At 38.9% G+C, this 25,280-nt stretch overlaps 1 protein-coding gene across 1 annotated transcript in view; it reads right to left on the minus strand.

Annotated features, from left to right (window-relative positions):
• Window positions 1-25,280, minus strand: part of GADL1 (glutamate decarboxylase like 1) — a 162,003-nt gene that overhangs the window by 46,844 nt on the left and 89,879 nt on the right. Inside the window, exons 12-14 of the mRNA XM_019023175.4 lie at window positions 24,862-25,061; window positions 11,624-11,675; window positions 3,238-3,327 (exon numbers count right to left, since the gene is read on the minus strand). Of these exons, the coding sequence (XP_018878720.3) occupies window positions 3,238-3,327; window positions 11,624-11,675; window positions 24,862-25,061 (342 nt within the window). The remainder of the gene's footprint in view (window positions 1-3,237; window positions 3,328-11,623; window positions 11,676-24,861; window positions 25,062-25,280) is intronic.

The raw sequence follows: 25,280 nt of genomic DNA on the forward strand, positions 1-25,280 counted from the left end.
CAAATACAATCTAGGGAAGTAATGAAGACCTAAGATATCATAATGAGAGTCAGAGGAGGATTTTATGGAGGGCATCTTGAAAAGAGAAGTCATTGGAACTCAGGGATCCAGTATCAGAGTGTCATTGTATTGTTAGGCCACAGAGTGATTGTGTTCTCAAATAGTCTCACGTATGTGCACATACTTGCAAGCATACATATGCGCTCATACCCTTCAACTCTCCAGATTCATTACCAAATAATCCCTCTCCCCTTCTGCCGCCAAATGGAAGATTTATCGCACCAGCGATTCTGAAATCTGACAGCTCAACCTGACATTAGTCTGAATCAGAGGGGCAAAGCCTTATTTGATTTGTGATTCTCTATCCAAGATAAACCCTGAAATAAATTTCAAGTGTGTTTTAAGTACACTACAGGTTATAAATCATATACTTGTATTCTCATTCTACAGGAAGCATAAAACCTCATTAAACTGTGATATATATATATATATGTATATATATAATCTCCCTTCCCCCTTGCCAAATTCATGCATACTTCCTGACTTGCAGGGAGAGAATGATAGGAAATTAGGAAACTCAGGACCAGTGATAATTTGTCTGCAGCATGCATTTTTTCTATTCAGTAGCAACTATAACAAATGAAGTTGTTACTAGATCAGGCAAGGGGAAACCATGGTTGTAAATGGCAGAAAAGCATTTCCAAAATTAAGGGATGGAGAGTCCAAGATGGCTGACAGTAAAGAAAATAAACTGGGTATTTACCGTATGATCATCCATTTTGGCAAATATTGGGGATAAAAGAGAATGTCCCAATCCCTGTTCAATTCCCAATTAAGATAAAAAGTGCACTACAGGCTGGGTGTGGTGGCTCACGCCTGTAATCCCAGCAATTTGGGAGGCCGAGGCAGGTGGATCACCTGAGGTCGAAGCCTGGCCAACATGATGAAACCCCACCTCGACAAAAATACAAAAATTCAGCTAAGTATGATGGTGGATGCCTGTGATCACAGCTACTCGGGAGACTAGGGGTGTGGGAATCGCTTGAACCCGAGAGGCGGAGGTTGCAGTGAGCAGAGATCGTGCCATTGCACCCCAGCCTGGGCGACAGAGCAAGACTCCCGTCTTGGAAAAAAAAAATGCATTATATTCTGTATTATCTGAGATTAGCTTATATATCCATACTCAATTTCAGTTTTTCTAAAAACAAACATGAGTCTGCCTAGTTATTCTAATCGCTGTCAGTCCAACAGTACTGAGTTAGTAAGACACAAATATCACATTCTTCATTGTTAAACAATTTCTAGCTTAGTGAGAAAAATGGTGACCCTATCTTTCTCAACTTGTAATTTCTTTCTCTACCCTACTAAAAAACGTCAGCCACATCCCATCAAAGTGAAAAAATGTTCCTCTAAACTTCACCACTAAATTCTCACATTGTCCAGTTCCTGTTTCTCTTTATGGGTTACTTAACATCTGAAATGTATTCTTAAGCACTTTGCCATTCTGTGTGTGACAAAAATACAAGACAAATCCCCAAAGTCTATGCTAACTGCCTGAAATGGATAAGGGCACAGATATAACACCATCCATCTCTCCCCATCTTTGCTCCCTGAGAGGGTTTGATAAGAGGTGTATTCTGTATTGGTCATCTATTATGTTACAGGTTAGGAGGTTTGAGCCATGAATAAACAGAAAATGACCTGAAGCTAAAAGGACATGCTGCCAAGTGAGGCAATCAGTGACCATGACTTAAAGGCTATGCTCTGCCCTCTTCCTTCTAGTTAGACTGGGGCAAAAATCCCAAGCTTTCTGCCGTGGAAGGCAAGACTCCCATTACCCTCCCTCTGCCTGTTACTCTTCTCACCTCCCATCACTGCTGCTTTGCACCCCTGTGGTCTTTGAATCACATTCTCCTCTCTTGAGCCTCTGAGTTCTCATGCTGTGATTCTTCCTGGAATCCGCTTCTTTAAAATTGTCCCCTGACTGACATCTGCTTATTGTTCAAAACTCAGCTCTAGTATCCCACATTGGAGTAGATACCCTTTCTCTCTACTTTCACTGCAAACAGTTAATCTCCATTCAGGTACTTCTTGGTTACCTTGTGATTGTCTCTTTACTCATTGTCTCTAGGAATATTGAGTTTCTCAAGGGCAGAGACACGTCCTTTTGATGTTTGTATTTCCAGTGCATAGTATAGTGGACACTCAGCAAATGTTTGTCGCTTACCTGAGTAGGGATTTTTTTGTTTTTTGTCTTCTAAGGGGAAAATAGGCTATGGACAATGAAAATTGCTTAAAAAAAAAAAAAAAAGTTGTTTTCCCCGTGAGTGTAAGGAGACGGGTTTGCAAGTCAGAGCTTTTACTAACCAGGGTCATAAAGTCAGCTGTGCTGACTTGATCCCACTCCAGAGGTAGGGAATTGCCTGATCTTAATGGTGCTAGCCCATAAGAACTTGGACTCTACAGGTCATGGCCACATAATCCCCAGTGAAATTCCCATGGGTTCACTTTCAGTATGCATTATGTTCATACATCCGGAAAGTGGGATCAAGTAGTGTTACTCACAAGACTCCATAGTGCTTGGAAATCTGGATTAGAGGCAGGATTATAACTGGCAGGGCCATGCTAGGCGAGGAGTAGATGAGACACAAGCAGTCCCTGGAGCCTGGGGCCTCTCCTCACACGGTATCATCAGCCCCAACAGCTGTGTGTGAAGACACTTCCAAACACATTTTGTTCGATGATCAGCTGAAACCCACTGCTAGCATCTCTTTTCTTTTATGTAATCCCCTTGGGTGTAAGACATAGGGCCTTTGTTGTGAAGACAGAAGGCCTCACGCTTACAAAAAGTATCAGATTTAGACTTCTAACATTATTTCCAAGTAAGGTGGTACAACAGTCAGAGATGCGGTAGCAGAGTTGAAATAGTCATTCATCACATAACTTTAACCTTGTGTCCCATGACCAGATGTCACTTCCTGAAGTACACTGTGAGCCAGAACTTCTAACTATCTTACAAACAACCTAATTGTTTTGGATGTGTGTGTCAACCATGTTAATTTCTTAAATGTAAACAATGTCTACAACTGTTTGGCCTGCCATTACTTTTTAACAAACTAGAAGACACTTCTCTAGATAAGAGGGCCTAGCAAGCACAGAATTATTTATAGGATCAACGGATAATGTACACTGAATCTACTTCATCAAAAAGAAAAATACCATTTACTTATTACTTACCAAATTAAGTTTTGCCCAGAACTCGGGTCCTTCTTCCATCTCTCTGAGGCTCGGTGGAATGTACCAAAAGCAAATATTGGCATATTCAGGCTGAGAATTAGAAAAAATATAAAGTTGTTATCTTAAGATTTATCTTAGAATGCAATGAAATACTTTTAAAACTCTTGGCTAGTTTCTTCAAGAGTTGTGTATAAAATTTTAACATATCAGAATCTTAGAGTAACAATCCCTTCTGCTTTCTGATAACATCCTATTTAAAAATTTTCTACTCCATAGCATACACCTAGCAGGTTCTCTTTCATCTTAAAAAATGTGCAAAGATCAGGAAAAAAACAGTAAAGTTTGAAGCTGACTCAACCCAGCTCTGATTGTCAGTTAATGGCTGCTTACATACATGCTCAGATGCCCTGGATCCTCTCTCTCCAACACTGATCCTTAAGTTATTTGCTATACCATCATAGGCTTCCAATAATTTTTCTTAAGGCAGCCAAAGTTGGCCCCTACACCTGGCAAATGCAAAAGTTTTGATTACCTGTGAGTCGATAGCAGCATGACATGCTTGGGCTTCACTAACCAGCACTACTATGACCCTAGCCAATACTGCTTTTGAAAAAAGAACATCACCTTGACTCCCGGCTCTCGAATATCAGTAAAAGTGCGAATTAACTAGGGGACCTACTCAAAATGTAGATTCTGAGTTCCTATGTTCAAAATGTCCAATGTCTAAGTCCATCCTAGAAAAGGCTAAAGAATTGGCATTTTATGAAGCATGTCAAGTGATTCTGAAGTGGGCAGTTTGTTCTATCAAACTCTCATCTACACTAAGTAATCATAACCCAGTTATCTTCCCTGCCAGTCTGTTTTTCTATCAGACATGACTTGCTTAAACATGGGACTGTATTGTAACAGGCTTTAGCCCAGCCTTTGTCACGCAGACAAGGCTTTGTCCTGACTGGACAAAAACATAGGAAATGCGATGACTACTCAATGACTAGGAGATCTGGGATATTATGTTGGGGGTTCACAAATTAGACATATAGAATTGTATTCAGGAAAGATTGTGTCATATGCATCTTCCTCATTTGATGCTTCACACTGACAATATTTGAACTGATTTTCATTTTCTGCCATAAACAGTTTGTAATAACCAATGTTACAACAGTTCTCAATAACCGTCAGAATTATGCTCCAGTATATAAAGTTTCAAAGCATTTCATCAAGAGGAAAGGCCCATTATCTCATATCTTAAAATCAAGCCTGGTGAGATATATCTATATATCTATATATAGATATAGATATATCTATATATATATATAATATATATGTTTTGATTTAGTGGATTTTAAATCGTAAGTGAATGCCCAGAAACATTCTCAGTTCAACAAGATAAGTTCTTGATCTTATCCTTTCATCTCTGAAATTGTTAGCGTTCTTATTGGACTTGACAAGAAAAGAGCTATAAATCTTCAAAATAAAAAGTTTAAAATGAAACACTGTAATTCAACTCAATTTTCACAAACATCTGTGAGACTACAATCATTCTTACAAATCTACACAATTTATACCTGGATTTCTGAAGTACTGAAAGTAATTGCAAAAACCACAATGACTTTTGCAGCAACCTAATATAATAGATTTATCTAGGATAGACTGTACTGAACTCCCAAATTCTTTGAGCATTTAATGTGAACACATTTTTCAAATGAAGTGTAACTATACCTGACTAGAAAGTAGAAGAAAAATATAGTAATTATCTGTCACTAGATTGTTATGTCAGTTATCAATTTATTGCCTCTCAGCCAGAAATCTACCCTTTTTGAGTGTCCTAAAATAATGTAGGTGGACTCTGCAGATATTTCTCCTGTGACATGTGGTTCAATCTTAGACTTTGTCAGCAGAGGGTGCTGGAGAGAGACTGGAGAAGGAAGGAATGCCTTCCTGGTGTGGTGTGCTCACTTCATGGGTCTCCTACAGAATCTATGGTTCATTTCAGCAGCACTGGTGACCAGAAACATGAGCACACCCCCACCCATCTACCCTAGTAGCTTCCCCCAGTACACCCCTTTCAGGTGGCATCAGGTGGCATCACAGCAGACAGGCAGCAAGTGGAGGGCCCATAAATGGCTTTTCCTGGCATACTCCCCTCAGGTGGTTTCAAAGGAGAGAGATGCCAGCTGGACACCTTGCCTTGGATGACTTCTCTGGCACTCCTTCTAGGTAGCTTGCAGTGATTTCCAAGTTGTGGCACGGCCCCTGTAGATGGCTTCCCTCAGCTCAGCACTCCAGACTAGATTTCTAGTGAGTACCACCAATGTAACATCTCAGTAAACTTTTCTGCTATCCCATGAGCCAAGGTCATACTCTCTCTGAAGAGGTCTAGACCTCAGTCCTGGGAAGGGATGGCCTCTCCCTTGGGTGCTCTCAGTTCCAGGAGTGGTGGCTGCTCTCTATATCTGCTACTCCTGTTCATTTTTAGGTTTTTCATTCTCTCCTATGAGGCAATCCTCCATTACTCCAATCCCTTGTTAATAATTATTGATATTACACTTTCCCACTTTACCATGCAGTTCTTGTCTTGAGTGGACTCTAATATGTCACCAAATTTGTTATTCCCTTTCATTTGCATAGGAACATTACAAAACAGTTTACGATGTTTTATCTATTATGGGTTCTATATTTTACAAGTTAGGACTTAGATCTGATTCCTTTTGTCCAAACAGAAACTTACTAAAAAATGTAAAAGGTCTATCACTAAGCACTTTCTTAGAATGGAATGGCTTCAGTGCTACAACATTTGAAAGCTTATAAAGCCCTTCTGACACTTCATTTCACTGGAAGAAATTTGATGTTTCATTTGGAATATCTTTGGTCATTTCCAAAATTAAGAGTTGAAAAAGTCTTTGAATTTTTGCAAAAATATATTTGACTTTTTCCTGTCTCTGCCTCTGTAGCTTGTATTTTACATAATTCTTAAAGAGACTTCAAAGCACTAATGAGTATTTTCAGAGTAAAATCATTTGTATACCCCTTAATTTTAATTGCCTACATATATGAAAGTCTGACTTCTTGGGTGTCCTGAGAACATATTTAGTCTATGTTCTAAAATCCACAAAATTAGGAAGGTATTTACAGGAGTCCAAGTGTCTAGTGAAGGGTACAAAAACTCTGGAGCAGCAAGTGCATTGTCATAATCTTTAAAAATTCATGATAAAGGAGTAATGTGCCATTAAAGAAAAGTTTGAATACATTCTATACCAGTTTTCAAACAAAAAACATTCTAAAGTTCTTTATCAATTCCAGGAAGAATTATTTAGCAAATTTTGAGACCATTTGGGAAAGAAATTAGTGGTCACTAAGGTAGCAGCTCACATTCTCTAAAACTGAGTCATGTCAAAAGAAATTCATCTCCTTTGCTTACAATGTCATTAGATCAGAATAATAGGTAACAAAAGCAAAGCTAGCACTATTCTGTTTTAATAAATGTAAATGCAGAATCCAGCACACAGATTCAAACAATCATGCAAATATAGACTGAAGGAAAAGCTGGAATGGTGAATTTTAATTGACTTCAAGCTTACAGGTGTTAAGATTAGACTATTGAAAAATTTCAAAGGCAGCACTGGATAGCACAAAAAGCCTAAGTTTTGGAGTCGCAAGGATGTGGCTTTGAATTTCAACTTCATCAGATCTTTGGGATGAGTATCAAACTTTCTCAGTTTCTGCTTCCTAAACTATAAAATGTAGATGATGATGTCTGCCCCACAGGGTTGGTTTGATGATTAAAGAGAAAACGTGTTTTCAAAATTTAGTACCATGTCTGGCACACAGCAAGCACTGTAGTCAGTGACTATTATTTGGGGCCATAATGGTGAAAAGAGATGTCTTTTAAAGTGGATGAGTAGCTCCATTAAAATGTGCACTAGTGAGGTACATCACTGTTAATTTCTTGGTACTATATTTGAAGTGAAACATTAAGAAATAATGTCCAACGAGGGGTAACCAAGCTGTTCAAATTAATAAGCAAAGCTTTCTATGTTATAGATATTGACTAGGCATTGGGACAAGAAAATGACACTTTCTGAACTTGGAATGAATAGAGGACAGGGTGTACTGAAGAGAGGTGAAGCTAGAAACGAAGATGGGAGTCGTGTCATGAAGGACTTCTCGTATGACGTACTTGGAAGCTTGGGCTTGATTCTAGAGGAACATGGAGTCACTGGAGAGTTTCACTACTCTAGGAAATAGATCTCATCTTTGAAAAGCTGCTCTAGCAGCAGTGTGGCAGTTAGGCTGGAGGGATCTAAGACTGGAAGTGGGACACAAGTTAGCAGACAGTACCTAGATAGTACCAACCTGAAGAGTGATGAGATCTTGAACTAAGGCAGCGGCTTTGGGAGTGGAGAAGACTAAGCATTCAAGATATACTTAGCGGGGAAGAAAACGAGATAGTAAAAACATCAAGATTTTTGGTTAGTGGATCATAGTTCTAATGACCAAAAGAAGAAAGTAGAATTTTGGTAAGGAAAATACTACACTTAAGTTTTAGAAATGTTGAATGAGGTGTCTGTGGCATCTAGGTGAAAATTTCAGGAAATATTCATATACAAAGGCCTGGAGTTTAGGAGCTAAGTTGAGGATGAAGACATACAAAGAGGCTATTGATAACAAAGTTCTGAATGTGAAGACACTTCAGGGAGACTATATGGCCAAAGACAAAGTGTTAGAAGAATATTTAAGGGAGTGCCCTGATGAAAAGTCCCTTACATGGAGACTGAAAAGAACAAGTCACATGGAAAAGAGAAATTTGGGAAAGGAAATCAAAGAAACTAAGACAGAGGGGAGACTATCAAGAGATGGATGGAGTGAATGGATAACATACAATGCTACAGAATTTCAGCAAGGTGAAGATTAAAATAATGTGCATTGGATTTAGCAATTAGGTAGTTGTAATCTAATAAAACTATATAACAAGATAACAATGTAAGAAATCACAATGTGCTTGACACATATTAGTAGGTTCACTATTTAGAACATGAATAATTAGAGCTATCTGGAAGAGGAATGAACTAGTGAATTCTCTGCAAATAGGAAGTATTCAATCAGGTTGACCACCTGTTAACAGATACATTAAGACAGGTTTGCTGCATTGTGCAGGAAGTTGACTATATGTCCTCGAAGATCTTCTATAGCTCAGTTGATGAAACATTAACTCCTCCTAGTGTAGACCTTGAGAAAAGAAAAAGTTGAATAATTAGGACTCTCCCAAGAGATAAAAATAAAATATGTGAATTGATAGTATAAGAATGAATATACCTCTAGGAAAACATCTATTAGATCTTAGGTCCAACACAGAAAAAGAGAGATGATTTTCAGGGGCCTATGAATAATTCAGAATTCACTTAAAATAATAACTTTCAATCATCTTCAAGAAATGTATTTTCTTTTCAGGAAAAAATACTCAAGTACTGGGTATTATCTTATGTTCACTTACAATTTCCAATGTTCCACTTTCTCCTTGCTGTTAGACAACAGTGACACATACTCTCAAATACATGTACATATACATATATAGACATACAAATGCATATAAGCAAAAAGACTATCAACTTTATATGTGACATTCAAGATCTAATTCTGCTTTATTCTCTGTAATAAAAAGAAAAGCGGCAAATGCAGATCACATACAAAAATCCTTACACCAGGAATTCTGGAAAACCATTTAGAAAACCACCTGCACTGCTTGTGGGCCAGCTGGCTCCCACAGATGAAAAAATCCAGGGGCAGAAGGCTGACTAAATCCCACCTTAGCTTTCATTGCAAGGACATGAGTGTTTGCAATTTCCTAATGACGATGGTAAGTGGTTTTTCTTTTCTAAGACTTTAGGAAGAATATATAAAGAACTTTTTAATCGGCCCATCTTTTTTCTCATCACTTTCAGCTCTGTCAAAAGACTGTACAGTTTCAAGGTGTATAGGACTTTTCATAAGCACTATAGCTTCCATCACCAGAGAAAATAACACAACTCAAATTGAGAAAATAGAGGAAACTCAAACCCGAGAAAATATAAAGTGATCAAACTCAATTCAAATATATGACTGCTGTTTCTCCCCATACATGCTTAGGTATCCACCACTAAAAACCATAGACATTTTCTTACATGTTTATAATGCCATTATGCCTCTCAAAATTGACAATTCCTTGACACCATCTAATAGCCAGTTCATATTCAAAACTCCCCAACTGTTACAAGAATTACTTTTTACAGTTGGCTTGTTCAAACTGGGATTTCAACAAGGTCTATATGCCTTATTTGGTTATGCCTCTTCGGTCTCTTTGAACCTAAAGAGATTATCACTACTCCCTCTGTTTTCCTCACGTCACCGGCCTGTTGAAAGAAACCAGGTTGTCTGTTCTGCAGAACTTCTCGCACTCTAAATTTGTTGTCTTCATAGTACTACCAGAAAGTTGTTTAATTTTTAATCATTTTGGTATGCATGCAAGATCTTCCATATGTCTAGCTTTCTAGCACTTTGGAAGCTTAGAACTTTCTAGTCTGATGCTTCCTTTGTAGATACTAGGGGAATCCATGCTCTAGACTCTCTGGAAAGTATTTCCCAAACTTCCCTGAGGACTATTGTCATATTTCACTTTGGCTACTAAAAACAGTTTCCAAGTTTGTCTTATTTTTCTCTTGTCCTCTCTTCACTATTGCTTTTTCAACATTCCTCTCTTCTCATGACATCAAGAATAGTCTTTTAAAATGCAAGTCAGACTCCTGTCATCTTAAAACATCTCCAGTGACTACATTTGGGATACAGGCTAAAGGCCTTACCTTGACCTACCTGACCACCACCTGCTCTGGTCTCTGCCCACCTCTGCAATTCCATCACCTGCTGCAAACTCCCCTTCATTCAATACAACTTTTCTTGGCTGCTCAAAGACAGAACTCTCTTCAGCTTTAAGCCTTGCAGTTGTTTACCGATTCTGCCAGAATATCTGTCCCTCAAACATCCGCATGGCTTGCTGTTTATCTTTATTCAGGTCTCAGCTCAAAGATAACCTTAAAATCCCCTACCGGGATTACTCAAACCAAATAAGCCATCCCCATTTCAGCATTCTACACTTTTCCCCCCAGTACAGTACTATATCTATAACCTGTCTAATTATTTGTATACTAGATTATCTCATGAACATGTTTTATTGTTTTAAGACTGACTACCTGATTTCCCTATTTGCTTAATTAGTGCCTTTCACTTTCCACTTGAATGTAAGCATCATGAAATCGGGGACCTTTTCTGTTTTCTATCTCCTGTGCCTAGAACCATGCCTGACACATAGTAATTGTTCAATGCATCTTATTGAATAAATACCAAAAAAAGCTAGATTTCTTTTTCTTTTTACTTTTTTTTCCCCCCCCGAAACAGTTTCACTCTTGTTGCCCAGGCTGGAGTGCAATGGCGCGATATCAGCTCACCGCAACCACCGCCTCCCGGGTTTAAGCAATTCTCCTGCCTCAGCCTCCCGAGTAGCTGGGATTACAAGCATGAGCCACCACGCTCGACTAATTTTTGTATTTTTAGTAGAGACAGGGTTTCGCCATGTTAGGCTGGTCTCGAACTCCTGACCTCTTGATGCCTGCCTTGGCCTCTCAAAGTGCTGGAATTACAGGCGTGAGCCACCGTGCCTAGCCAGCTACATTTCTTATGTATAGCACAGGTTCCGAGACTGGAATCTCTAGGTTATTTTTACATTAGGTTAAAAACTGCTATAATACATATACTATAACAAAATCTAAGAAGTTTGCAATTTATATTTCTTAAAAACCAGAATTACACATTAAATATTTATATTTTCTAAACATGTTTTAGAAAAAAATATTCTCTACCCTTTGTAACCACCTCATTTCTTACACATAGCAAACAATCCAACATCAGCAAAATGACTTATTTTCCCATTGCTCCAAAGCTAATATGGCTAATATGCTCTCATTATTTTATAAAAAGAGAAAACTGTATGTAGTATTGTACATTCACTTAATTGATTTTTCACATGCAGGCACCACTACATCACAGATGAATATTTGCAGTACAATCATTATGCAATTTATATACCAAGCTAGAGGTCATAATTTATTCAATATTATCCTTGGTAATTATTGAGCATTTTAATTTTCAATACTTAAAGGCAAGTATATTCTGTTAATCCAACAAAGGAAAAGTACTCACTAATAGAGTAAATTAACATAATAGACTCTATGAATTAAGCTAATGACTTGTTTTTAACTCTGCAACACAAAAACCAATGAAATATATAACAGATAAGAAAATTACCACCTTCATCACTGTTAACTGATAAAATCACAAGCACAATTATGCAATCACTTACTTCCATCAGTAACTTGAATCCTTCTCTTTTCTTGATTTCATCTACTAGGTACCTAAAATTAAAAGTCACAATAATATTTATAATCTGCAATGTAAAAGTGTCATGAACATGACTGATATATGACAAAACTGATTCAGACAGGGCTTGGAGATAAGAAAGATACAGATAAAGGTCAAGGTACAGGCAGAGCTATGGATAGATAAATACTCCAGACCTACTGTAATTTCCTTGGCCTAAGTAAAAGGATGCATCTTTTTGACGATGATATCTATCTCACATGTTAGCATCAGGCTTTAACCCTGGTGTGAAAAGCCAGATAAAGCAGGCTGGATATATATCTCTGAACATGTGGGTCTTACATTCATGCCCTAAATGGGGGATTTAACATAGGTACTTACAGTAAATAGCTGGCTTGGAGGAAAGAGGTTTTTTTGTTTGTTTGTTTTGTTTTGTTTTGTTTTTTGTTTTTTTGGTGTCTAATCCTGCTTGTAAGTTCATTTAAAATCAAGAAAGATCAACATAATCTTTTCTAAGTCCAGCACAGAGAGGAGGACTGATAATCAGTATCATGTTAAAAGTAGGATGATTATCCTCAGCAAACTAACACAGAAACAGAAAAAAACAAACACTGCATGTTCTTATAAGTGGGAGCTGAACAGTGAGAACACATGGACACAGGGAGGGGAGCAACACACACTAGGGCCTGTCAGGGGAGGATGAGGGGAGGGGAGAGTATTAGGGAAAAGAGCTAATGCATGTGGGGCTTAATACCTAGGTGGTGGGTTAAGTGCAGCCAACCGTGGTACATGTTTACCTAGGTAACCTGCACATCCTGCACATATACCCCAAAACTTAAAAAGTACAAGAAAAAAATTACCTGAATCTGAGGGGAAAAAAGTGGGCTGTAGCCATTGATGGCTGAAGGGTCGGGGTGGCTGGGACAATTTCTTATAATAAGGCAACAATGAAGTTTACCACATTGCCTGACTCTTCTTTCACAAAAGATTTCTCTGTAGTAGGCAATGCTGTTTGAAAGCATCTTACCCACAACAGAACTTCTTTCAAACTTAAAGTCAATCCTTTCAAACCTTGCTGCTGCTTTGCCAACTAAGTTTATGTAATATTCTATATCCTTTGTTATCCTTTCAACAATATTCACAACATGCTCACTGAGTAGATTTCTTCTCATGAAACCACTTTCTTTGCTCATCCATAGGAAGAGGCTCTTCATCCATTCAAGTTTTATCATGAGACTGCAGCAATTCAGTCACATCTTTGGGCTTCATTTCTAATTCTATTTCTCTTGCTGTTTTCACCACATCTTCAGTGACTTCCTTCCCTGAAGTCTTATACCCCTAAAAGTCAACCATGAGAGTTGGAATTAACTTATTCTAAATCCCCATTATTAGTATTTTGAGCTCCTCCTATGAGTCATCAGTGTTTTCAGTGGTGTATAAAAGGGTAAACCCGTAAAATTTTCAATTCGCTTTGCCCAGATCCATCAGAGGAATCACTGATATCACAGCTATAGCCTTACAAAATACATTTCTTAAATAAGACTTGAAAGTCTAAATTACTCCTTGATCCATGAGCTGTAAAATGAATGTTGTGTTAGCAAGCATGGAAACAATATTAATCTCCTTGTACATCTCCATCAGAGCTCTTGAGTTACTAGGTGCATTGTCAATGAGCAGTAATATTTTGAAAAGAATCTTTTTTTCTGAGCAGTAAGTCTCAAGTCTCAACAGTGGGCTTCAAATATTCAGTAAACCATGTTATAAAGAGATGTGCTGTCACAGGCTTTGTTCCACTTAGAGTACAGGCAGAGTAAGTTTAGCATAAATCTGAAGAGTCTTAGAATTTTCAGAATGGTAAATGAGCATTGACTTCAACCTAAAGTCACCAGCTGCATTAGCTCCTAACAATAGATTCAGCCTGTCTTTGAAGCTTTGAAGACGCATTGACTTCCCTCTGGTCATGAAACTCATAGGTGGCAACTTCTTCCAATATAAGACTGATTCGCCTACATTGAAAACCTGTTTAATGTAGCCACATTCTTCAATGATCTTAGCTAGATCTTCAGCATAACTTGCTCAGTTTCTCCATCAGCATTTGCTGCTTCACCTTGCACTTTTGTTATGAGACAGCTTCTGTACTCGAACCTCATGAACCAACCTCTGCTAGCTTCCAACTTTTCTTATTCATCTTCCACACCTCTCTCAGCCTTCACAGAACTGGAGAAAGTTAGGGTCTTGCTCTGAATTAGACTTTGGCTTAAGGCAATGTCATGCCTGGTTTGATCTATCCAGAACTCTAAAACCTTCATATCAGCAATAAGGTTGTTTCGCTTTCTTATTATTCATGTATTCACTAAAGTAGAACCTCTAATTTCCTTCAAGAACTTTTCCTTTGCATTCATAACTTGGCTATTTGGCAAAAGAGGCCTAACTTTGTCTGTCTTGGCTTTTGGCATGCCATCCTCACTAAGCTTAACCATTTCTAGATTATTTGAAGTGACAGACATGTGACTCTTCCTTTCATTTGAACACTCAGAGGCCATTGTAGAGTTATTAGTTGGCCTAATTTTGATATTGCTGTGTCAGGAAATTGGAAAGCCTGAAGAGGGGAGAGATGGGAATGGCCAGTTGGACAGCAGTCAGAACACACTCAATATTTATTAAGTTTTCCATCTTCTATGGGTGCATTCTATGGAGCCCCAGAACAATTACAACAGTAACATCAAACAGAACTGATGACTCAAACATTTTTATTATGAGAATTACCAAAACATAACACAGACGTGAAGTGAGCACATGCTGTTGGGAAAATGGCACTGATAGACTTGCTCCATGCAGCATTACCACAAGCCCTCAATTTGTAAAAACAACAAAACCCCCAAAACACAATATCTGGAAAATAAGGTTAAGCACATAAAATGAAGTATTCCTGTATTAACCATGTTTCCCAATGATACCAGAAACAAATTTTAGAGTGACAACTTCCAGAGGTGGTAAGAATATGATAGAAAGCTGCTACAAACCTTTTAAATTAATAACACTCTTATCAAGCAAACCAGTTTTGAAATGCTGGTCTACAAAGAAAAAATCTATCCTTGATATTGATAAAACAGCATATGTGTGCACATATATTTATATGTACTATCTAAATCTCTGTACTGTGGGTATATAGGTATATTCCATACAAAATAACTAGAAACAAGATTAATATTCATAAATAGGGAATTAAAATGTGGACTATAGCAACATAATATATGCAGCTATTAAAATGAACGAATCATATCCACTTAAAGCACAGGATGATCATGATAAATTAGTAAAAGAAAAGTGAGGTTATGAGAAATAGGGATGATTTGATTCAATTTTTACACTTTTTAAAAAATCTCTATCCACATATATATACGAAGTATGGAAGGATACGTCATAAATTATTAGTTTACCTGAGGGAGGGGGAAAGAAGATGCAATGAGGGTAGGGGGTTTTCCATTCCCTTTTTATATCTCCTTTCAAAGTTTCATACATGTGGCTACTTATATAGTTTTTGAAAAAGAACTTAAAAATATAAAACAAATAGATGAATATACTTCCTACCTATAGGAGAAAAGCTTTGTGAACCATCCTTTTTCTCACCTTTTCAGGCACAAATGTACTGGCAATCTGTTAACTCAATAGCTTATGTTATGATTTCATCCTGAACTGAGCCTATGAAGAAAGCTTTCTCCAGAAATCTTGGGAATAACTTTAGAAGATTCTAATTGTGCAGCTAAGTAACTTTGAGTCTAGGCAAATTCCTAAGTCTTCCTGAGCCTGCCTCCACTTCCTCATGCATGTAAAGATGTACAAAAAAATTGGTAAAATCCTTCCCTTACAAGTTATGGCTACACAAAACTTGCATGTATTAACCATAGTATCATTTTAAAATGCTTGTTAAACTGGCTAAATGTGCTCCTAGAGGAAAGGCATCCTAAAATAGAGCTGAATTATTTCTGTTAAAACTCTTTTTGCTAACCATGTAGATCTGGGCTTTGTGTTGGGGTAATGTTCCTATAGCAGTCACTCTGAGCCTGTAAAGCCCAGTGATATGGTTTGGCTGTGTCCTCACCCAAACGTCATCTTGAATTGTAGCTCCCATAATCCCCATTGGGTCATGGGAGGGACCTGGTAGGAGGTAATTGAATCATGTGGGTGGGTTTTCTCATGCTGTTTTCATGACAGTGAATAAGTCTCACAGGATCTGATGGTTTAATAAAGGGCAGTTCCCCTGCAGATGCTCTTACCTGCTGCCATGTAAGACGTGCCTTTGCTCCCCTTTCACCTTCTGCCACGATTGTGAGGCCTCCCCAGCCACGTGGAACTGTGAGCCCATTGAACCTCTTTTTCTTTATAAATTGCCCTGTCTCAGGTATGTCTTTATTAGCAGCATGAGAACGGACTGATACACCCAGTGTAACACTCCAGCTGAGTTGAAAGTAGAGGTGATTTTGAGGCAAGAGGAGATGCAGCTATTACTATGATAACAAAGGTCTTACACCAGAGTTTTCAAACTGTGCTCTGTGGTATACCATCTTAATAGGTTTTCCACATAAAAAGTCCCACTATCAAATAAGTTTGAACACTGCTAGGCATATCAATTAGATTGATTTTTGTCTACGCTTAGAAGTACACTTGGCCAGGCATGGTGGCTTATGCCTATAATCCTAGCACTTTGGGAGGCTGAGGTGGGCAGATTGTTTGAGTCCAGGAGTTCAAGACCAGCCTGGGCAACATGGTGAAACCCCATCTCTACAAAGGATACAAAAATTAGCCGGGTGTAGAAGTGTACATCCGTGGTCCTAGCTACTCAGGAGGCTGAGGTAGGAAGGAGGATCACTTGAGCCTGGGAGGTAGAGGTTGCAGTGAACCATAATTGTACCACTGCACTCTAGCCTAGGTGACAGAGCAAGATCTTCTCCAACAGAAAACTATACTTGCCTTAATTCATAAGGCCGTTTGTCAAGCTGGTTGGATTGTTCAATAATATCAGGAACCAGTTATTTAATTTCAGCTAGCTATGTTCTGTGTTAAGGAGGTTTCCTCTCATGTTCACAAGACAGCTGCTACAGCTCCATATGTCCCATCCTTATACAGCAGTGTCCGAAGAGCAGAGGGGGCTATAGCAAAAGCACTTTAAGTTCTATTTAAGTAAGAATATTTTCCCCAGAAGTCTTCACAGTATCTTGTTGACTGAGCCACATACCCTCCCCTAAACTAATACTTGGGGAAGATGGTTGACTAAACCAATGTTCCCAGCTCTTGAACATTGCTACAAAATCAAGGTTCTACAGGCAAGAGAGAATGGTCCTTGGTGAGCAAATCAACAGTGTCTGCATATTGATTAAAGTTAAAAAATGCTTCTATATTACAGGCCCTCTCAAAGTTTTAAATATCCTAATGAGCACTTCGAATTTCCAGGAGAGGAATAATATAGTAGTTAGCATCTCCCAGACACATTTAACCATGGAACTATTTTTTGAGGGATCATCTATTAAGATCTCTTGGAAGTCTACCGGCCACAGCATACTTTCACAAATGCTGGTTTATAAGTGTTTCTACTATAAAGTACCCTATCCTCTTCTTAAATAAATGCTTAAATGAAATGTGTTGTTGGGAGGAAAGCCAAAATGTTTTAAGTCACCTCTGTCTATGTTTCTAGGGATGATTTATTCCTCATAACTTTTTTTTCAATATATGAAAACAGCCTAAAGACAAAATACATTTAATAAACTAATGTTACATGGTGCAAGCCGGAAAAAAAGTACGTTCAGTTTGGGGACATAATGCAGAAACCATAAACTACTATCAAAAGGCATTCAAGTAAGTGGACTCGAAAAGCAGTAATAACTTCATAAAACTCTTTGTCCCTTCCACTAACCTTGGCATAAAAGAAACAAAAAAAATACATATTAAGAGTTCACCAGTCCTACTGTGGGGTAATAACATATTAATATTCTGGCTTGATCTTGGCATATGCATTAATCATAAACTTGCTGCAAAACTATTTTTCTTCCTTACAAAGAATCTCAGTTCTCAGATTGGTTATATAAACCTCCCCCTTTGTTTTTATTTCTCTTGTCCTTTTGCAAGACATTCTTTCCTCTCTGAAAATAGCCTCTCCAGTCCCTTTCTTACTTCAGCAGCCGCTTAGCGCCTCCCTGAACCATTTTGGACCAAGTTTCTCTCCTAGTCTCATCTTCTCATTTGAAATCTCTTCTGATGCATTGAGCCTCCCAGAACTCCTGAGATTTTTCCATCTGCTTTCCGTATGCTCTGCATATATCAGCACATGTCACATGACTTGTGGAATTCATCACAGACACCCACGTGCTCTATTCTACTGTAATTGTAACTTTTAAAAAGATCACCAATATAAAGATAAAAATGAAAACAAAGACTGTTCCCTAGTCTTCCAGACTCTGTACCTCTCATCACCTAGAGAAGTACACTGGCACAAAAGCACCATTGTGTAACTGCTCACCTTTTCCATACTGATAACAATACACCCCTCGGTATCCATGCAAGTCTATGAAATGATTTCCATTTGACAGATTGCAGAGATTGTGTGTCAAGGGAATAGATAAATGATACTCTGGAGACCAAACAAAGTAGCAGAGTGGGATTTCCTGAGCTGTTTGTTGTTGTTGAAAAGACTTAGACATGACTCTTCTAGCCTGCTTGAAAAATGATCCCTTAGTGGATATCCATTTAACCTGAATGCCATAACAAAGGCCTAGAAGGTGCCCTCAGCAACAGGTAACCTTGTATAGTAAAACATTTTTTACTTTCCTAGGCAGATATCAGAAATGTACAGTCACTGGCTTTGTGCCATAGTGGTAGTTTTAAACCTGAGCCCCCTGGGTTTCAATTATGCCCAGTAATCACATGTTGCTTTAGGCTCTCAGTGTCACTGATTTTCAAACCAAAGAAAAAAAAGCATTTTAGTAATATTTTCTGGGAGAAATGTTCTCTCTTCAATTGGGTTGACAGGGTCAAATGGAAATTAGGAAAAGCCTTAGAGGTCTCCTAGGCACTAAATTTTTCCTTGCTAAATTTCTGACAACCCATAAAATTGGAATCATTGTCCTCTTGAAAGTGTCTGCTCTTACTTTCCCAGGGGAAGATGAAGAGGGCTATCTGATCGGTGCAGTGATCATTGGTCTATCAAAATCTCATCCTTAAATCTTAGTCAATATAAAAACTTCAAAGTTAAGCTCCATTTAGATTCAGGAATATGGAAACATTATTTCTATGGAATCAGTGTAATTCTTCCTGTATCATTATCAAAGGAAAAGAGTTGCACAGCTTTTCCAGTATTTAGAGACCTGACCCTAGGGCCTAGGGAAGTGGATATTTTAGCTATAAGAGCCTGCCAATAACGTGCTCCTCAAATACTAAAACAATCATCATGTGCAGGTTTACTTTGCTGGAGTTATCTACTGAAAGAAGTTACACTTCTTGGAAACAAAACAATGTTACTGTGACTTAGAATTATTCCAGGTGGAGCCTTCCAACCATGGGTGAAATGCTTTTGATTTGGTAAACTCTGAAGCAAGTTGCCGGGCATCAGTGGGCTTCATGGGAAATATCTTGACCCTGTCAGTGGTTTGAACAGATTATGCTACTTCATATCATGCACATGGTTAGAAGACTGAAAGAGTTACGATTATAGCTGGAAGAGTTAAGATTATGGCTCACAGAACCCAGTGGTGGTCTAGAGCTAGTTTGTAGTGGTTGACAGTCCATTGTTAAATATTCAGGAATTTCCTCAACTATACAACCATTGGTAGCTTGCAATTTGCTATGACAGAAATATTTACACCATGAAAATTAGCAGACACTACAAACTGGGGCTTTCTTTAACTTCTGAGAGCCAATTTACTGCCATACCACTGCATATAGGCTTAAGCAAACAGAATAGACCCCAGAATTGAGAAAAATATTCTATCTTTCCTAAAAAGCAGAACTACAAATGAATCACTAATTTGAAAAGAAAGAAATCAGGAAAATAAAGCCCTTCTGTTGTTAATTTACTATAAATCTTAATTCTAGAGAAACTCTTTCCAAGTTTTATAATTTCACATTCATACCAAATTACATGCCTCAAAGTACTCTGCCCTTTTCCTTGGCAATGGAGGCAGACTTTTGCCCACCCCAGGAATAGACTGTTGGATATCAAGAGTGTGGAAAGTTAAGGCAAAAAAACTATTATGAGTAACAGCAGGAAAGAGGAGGGATTATTTTTCAAATACTTAAACATAGGTCACAGTCTGCAGCAATGCTCACTAAAATGTTAATTCAATTCAACTTGACAAACATTTACAAACAATAAGTGTTTGTTGAATTGAATTGAAATGTTAACATTTATCCTCCTGTGATATTTCTCTGCAGAAATTAGAAAGTATTCTTAGACTGTAAACTAAATTCCACCCTGAGATGAATGTTAACTTTATAATAAATACAATCATAAAATATTTATAACCTTATTTCAAGACACCTCCCATTGAATTATTTCAAAGCTTAGACAAAATAATGCAGAGATTCTACCCCATTTAAATAGTGCAAGAAAATCCACAAAAAGGGAACAGAGCTTCCTGGACTTCTAATTTAGTGAGCAGCTATAAATAATTTATGGTAGACCGTAGACTGTCTTGTTTTTTCACCACTGGGTTATCTCCCCACTTCTAATAGAAGCACTTTAACCCTATCTCTAACAAAGGTACCTTCATCTAGGCTCAGTACACATTCTATAAGAGGAATTGACACACTCCCCAGTGCCGAGAGAGAGCAGGTGAATCATCATTACTACTGAGAGCATCACATTGCCCTGGAAACCATGACTGATTCAGAGATGGATATTTACCTCACTCTCAAACTTTCCTCGGGATTGTTGAGAGAGGAGTACTTTATCTTTTTGATCTTAAACTTGAACCTGAAAGAATATTGATCTGACACTCTGCATCCATCTTCCTCCATAGGAATAAACCCAACCTGAAGGAAAGCAGAACTGAAAGATGCAGAGACTGAGGACTGCTGATACTGTTGAAGCACCTAGACCAAGCCTTCTGAAAGTCATCACTACACTAGTCTTAAAAGCCTTAAATTACCTTTGTTTATAATACCTTGAGTTAATGTTTCCATCGCTTACTACCAAGAGTCCTCATATAATATTCACAGGTTTTTCAAACTACTTCATACCCGTAATCACCAGAATTACTGACTTCTAAAAGTCTTCTGAAAATGCCAAAGCCATATGTTTACCTGTCCTTATATCCAAGCCCTTTGCCGTGTAACTTTGCAATTCTTCCTGCTAAAAGGCAGAGGGCACTTCCCACCTCCTCACATTGGGTTTAGCCATATGATTTTCTTTGACCAAAGGAGAATGTAACACAATCAGCTACAGATATAATACAATCAGGAGTTTAAAGTGGGCTTACATAATTGGTTTGCCTTCTTGGCCTTCTGTCATGGCTATCTCAAGAATGTGCTGGCTAGTATGCTGATCAAGGAATATGAAAGACGTGGCGAGTAGACTCAAACACCCCAGCCGCTGTGATATAAAGTCATGCTAGCCAACATTTAGACCTCTAGGGGGAAAACAATTGTTTTAACACATTCGGACAGCTTGTTGCTCAGAATACCCACACCACTCCCAGTATAGAAAGAAGAAATTGCTATAAATCTCTAAGAAGGTCCTACATGATTTTCCAAGCAGTTAAGTAAATAATAACTAAAATAGCATGTAGGAGATCCCAGGCATTGATCTAAGTGTTCTACATGTATCAATTCCTTTAATCTTTACAGTAACTGTTTGAGATACTTGCTATTATCACTTTCCTGGGACAAAACTGAGGTGCAGAGAGACTAAGAAACTTGCCCCAGTCACACAGGATTTAGGTCTTGAATTCAGGTTGTCTGTACCTCTATGCTATTAGGCTAGATTTGTTATTTGGGTTTTTTTTTGTTTGTTTTTGTTTGTTTTTGTTTGTTTTTTTGTTTTTTAAACTGTAAGAAATGATAGGGACTCTGTTTCTCCAGAGTCAGGCATCATCATGTTCAGCTAGTTGTTACCATGTGGGATTGAGAGCATTCTAAGCTTTGAGAAAAGCAAAAAGTCCAGGTTTTTGATAAATTTATTTTTTTAAAAAAAAAGCATTTCAAATATTTAAATGTTTGAATGTTTAACACCATGAAAGTTAACCCTGAACAGTATAAGCTCAACAAAACACATTTAAAACTAAATTTGGCTATGGCCTGTCCACCACTGATTGAAGTTTAGCAGTTCAGTCCTATTTAAGTAGCAATGTCTGGCACCTATATCTCGAGGTTTTCTAATGTTCTTGAAAGTGTGACAACAGTTTTATTTCTAATGTTTACTACAAGGCAAGTAAACATGGTGCTTCCACACTGCCTTTCCCTTCAAGACTTAAGCTGCCACCACAACTCACAGATCATTTGCTTTCCAGGTCCTTAATGTCACATCCAGACTTTTGTGTCACCTCACATCCAGAGACTTGGGCCTGCTGCTCCTTCCACTTGGGTCATTCTTCTCCCCTTCTGTTTTAGTCCGTTTTCACTCTGCTGATAAAGACATACCCGAGACTGGGAAGAAAAAGGTTTAATTGAACTTATAGTTCCACAGTTCCCTGAGGCTGGGGAGGCCTCAGAATCATGGTGGGAGGCAAAAGGCACTTCTTACATGGAAGTGGCAAGAGAAAAAGAAACGCAAAAGCAGAAACCCCTGATCAAACCATCAGAGCTTGTGAGACTTACACACTACCACGGCAGCAGTATGGGGGAAACCACCCCCATGATTCAAATTATCTCCCACTGGGTCCCGCCCACAACATCTGGGAATTATGGGAGGTAGAATTCAAGATGAGATCTGGGTGAGGACACAGAGCCAAACTATGTCATTCTGCCCCTCGCCCCTCCAAATCTCATGTGCTCACATTTCAAAACCAATCACACCTTCCCAACAGTCCCCTAAAGTCTTAATTCATTCTAGCATTAACCCAAAAGTCCACAGTCCAAGGTTTCATCTGAGACAAGGCAAGTCTCTTCTGCCTACGAACCTGTAAGGTCAAAAGCAGGCTAGTAAGTTCCTAGATACAATGGGGATACAGGTATTGGGTAAATACAGCCATTCCAAATGGGAGAAATTGGTCAAAACAAAGGGGTTACAGGACCCATGCAAATCTGAATTCCAGCAGGGCAGTCAAATTCTAAAGTTCCAAAATGATCTCCTTTGACTCCATGTCTCATATCTGGGTCACGCTGATGCAAGAGGTGGGTTCCCATAGCCTTTGGCAGCTCCACCCCTGTGGCTTTGCAGGGTATAGCCCCCATCATGGCTGCTTTCACATGCTGGCGCACGGTGTAAGCTGTCAGTGGATCTACCATTCTGGGGTCTGGAAGATGGTGGCCTTTGTCTCACAGCTCCACTAGGCAGTGCCCCAGTAGGGACTCTGTGTGGGGGCTCTGACCCCACATTTCCCTTCCGCACTGCCCTAGCAGAGGGTCTCCATGAGGGCCCCCTCCCCTGCAGCAAACTTTTATCTGGGCATCCAGGCGTTTCCATACCTCTTCTGAAATTTAGGTGGAGGTTCCCAAACCTCAATTCTTGACTTGTGTGCCCACATGCTCAACCCCACGTGGAAGCTGCTAAGGTTTGGGGCTTGCACCCTCTGAAACCATGGGCTGAGCTGCACCTTGGCCCCTTTTAGCAATGGCTGGAGCAGCTGGGATGCAGGGCACCAAGTCTGTAGGCTGCACACAGCTTGGGGACCCTGTGTGTCCCCAAGCCCATGAAATCATTTATTCCTCCTAGGCTTCTGGGTCTGTGATGGGAGGGACTGCCATGAAGACCTATGACATGCCCTTGGGGACATTTTCCCTATTGTCTTGAGGATTATCATTCAGCTCCTTGTTACTTATGCAAATTTCTGCAGCTAGCTTGAATTTCTCCTCAAAAAATGGGATTTTTTCTACTGCATCGTCAGGCTGAAAATTTTCCGAACTTCTATGCTGTTTCCCTTTTAAAACGGAATGCTTTTAATAGCACCCAAGTCACCTCTTGATTGCTTTGCTGCTTAAAAATTTCTTCCATCAGATACCATAAATCATCTTTCTCAAGTTCAAAGTTCCACAAATCTCTAGGACAGGGGCAAAATGCCGCCAGTCTGTTTGCTAAAACGTAACAAGAGTCAATTTTGCTCCAGTTCCCAACAAGTTCATCTCCATCTGAGACTACCTCAGCCTGGACCTTATTGTTCATATCACTATCAGCATTTTTGTCAAAGCCATTCAACAAGTCTCTAGGAAGTTCTGAATTTTCCTGTCGTCTTCTGAGCCCTTCAGACTATTTCAACCTCTTCCTGTTACCCAGTTCCAAAGTCGCTTCCACATTTTTGGGTATCTTTTCAGCAGCACCCCATTCTACTGGTACTAACTTACCATATTAGTCTGTGTTCATGCTGCTGATAAATACATACCTAAGACTGGGAAGAAAAAGGTTTAATTGGAATTACAGTTCCACATGGCTGGGGAGGCCTCAATTCATGGCGGAAGCCGAAAGGCACTTCTTGCATGGCGGTAGCAAGAGAAAACGAGGAAGAATGCAAAAGTAGAAACCCCTGATAAAACCATCAGATCTTGTGAGACTTCTTCACTATCAGTGCAGTATGGGGAAAATAGCCCCCATAATTCAAATTATTTCCCACCAGGTCCCTCCCACAACACCTGGGAATTACAGGAATATAATTCAAGATGAGATTTGGGTGGGGACACAGAGTCAAACGATACCACCTTCTCTTCATTAGATCTCAGTTGAAAGTCACTTCCTCCAAGGAGCCTCTGCCAGTGTTCCTCAAGAACACACTAGAGAGCCCTCCTGATTGGTCTTGGACTCTATACCTCACCTTGCCAAAAATGAGGGTCATCTGTGTATCTCAGTAGGCTAGGATCTTGGAGGGAGGTGGTAGGACTGCTCTGTTCATAATTCCTAACACTTAGTAGGTACTGAGAAAATGTGTATTGGATGAGATAAAGAATGCACAAATGAAAACATGTACTTGCAACACATTTCAAGTATTACTTTCCTTAGGTCTTCCTATTACAGACACAGACACACATACACACACACACACACACACACAGAGAGAGAGAGAGAGAGAGAGAGGCTAGTACCTAGATAAAGCAAGAGCACGATTAACTCTTTCTTCAAGGCCTAATGTACCCAGGGCCTTCCAGGTCATCCAGAACTTGAATGCATCTGGTCTTCTGCTACATTGGATAGACTTGTCTCCTGTGTCATAGCTCACATCATAGAATTTATCCTGCTGGAAGAGGTAAGATGCCTTGGCAGAATAGCATTTTTTAAGAAGATCCTTCAAAAAAGAAAAGATTACAAGACTGTTAAACTTTAGAATATAACTTGATTTTGAAAGCAAACACATGTACACACACAATGTGTATATTCTACCTGTGCCACGTGTACATCTCACTTTATGACTGCCTTACATCAGACACAATCAGTGTACATTGACTTTCAGATACACATTACCCACGGTGTTACCAAACAAAACTTCAGAGTTGACAATGCTAAA

Source organism: Gorilla gorilla, chromosome 2 (assembly GCF_029281585.2).
Source record: "Gorilla gorilla gorilla isolate KB3781 chromosome 2, NHGRI_mGorGor1-v2.1_pri, whole genome shotgun sequence".
NCBI classification, from domain to species: Eukaryota; Metazoa; Chordata; class Mammalia; order Primates; family Hominidae; genus Gorilla; species Gorilla gorilla.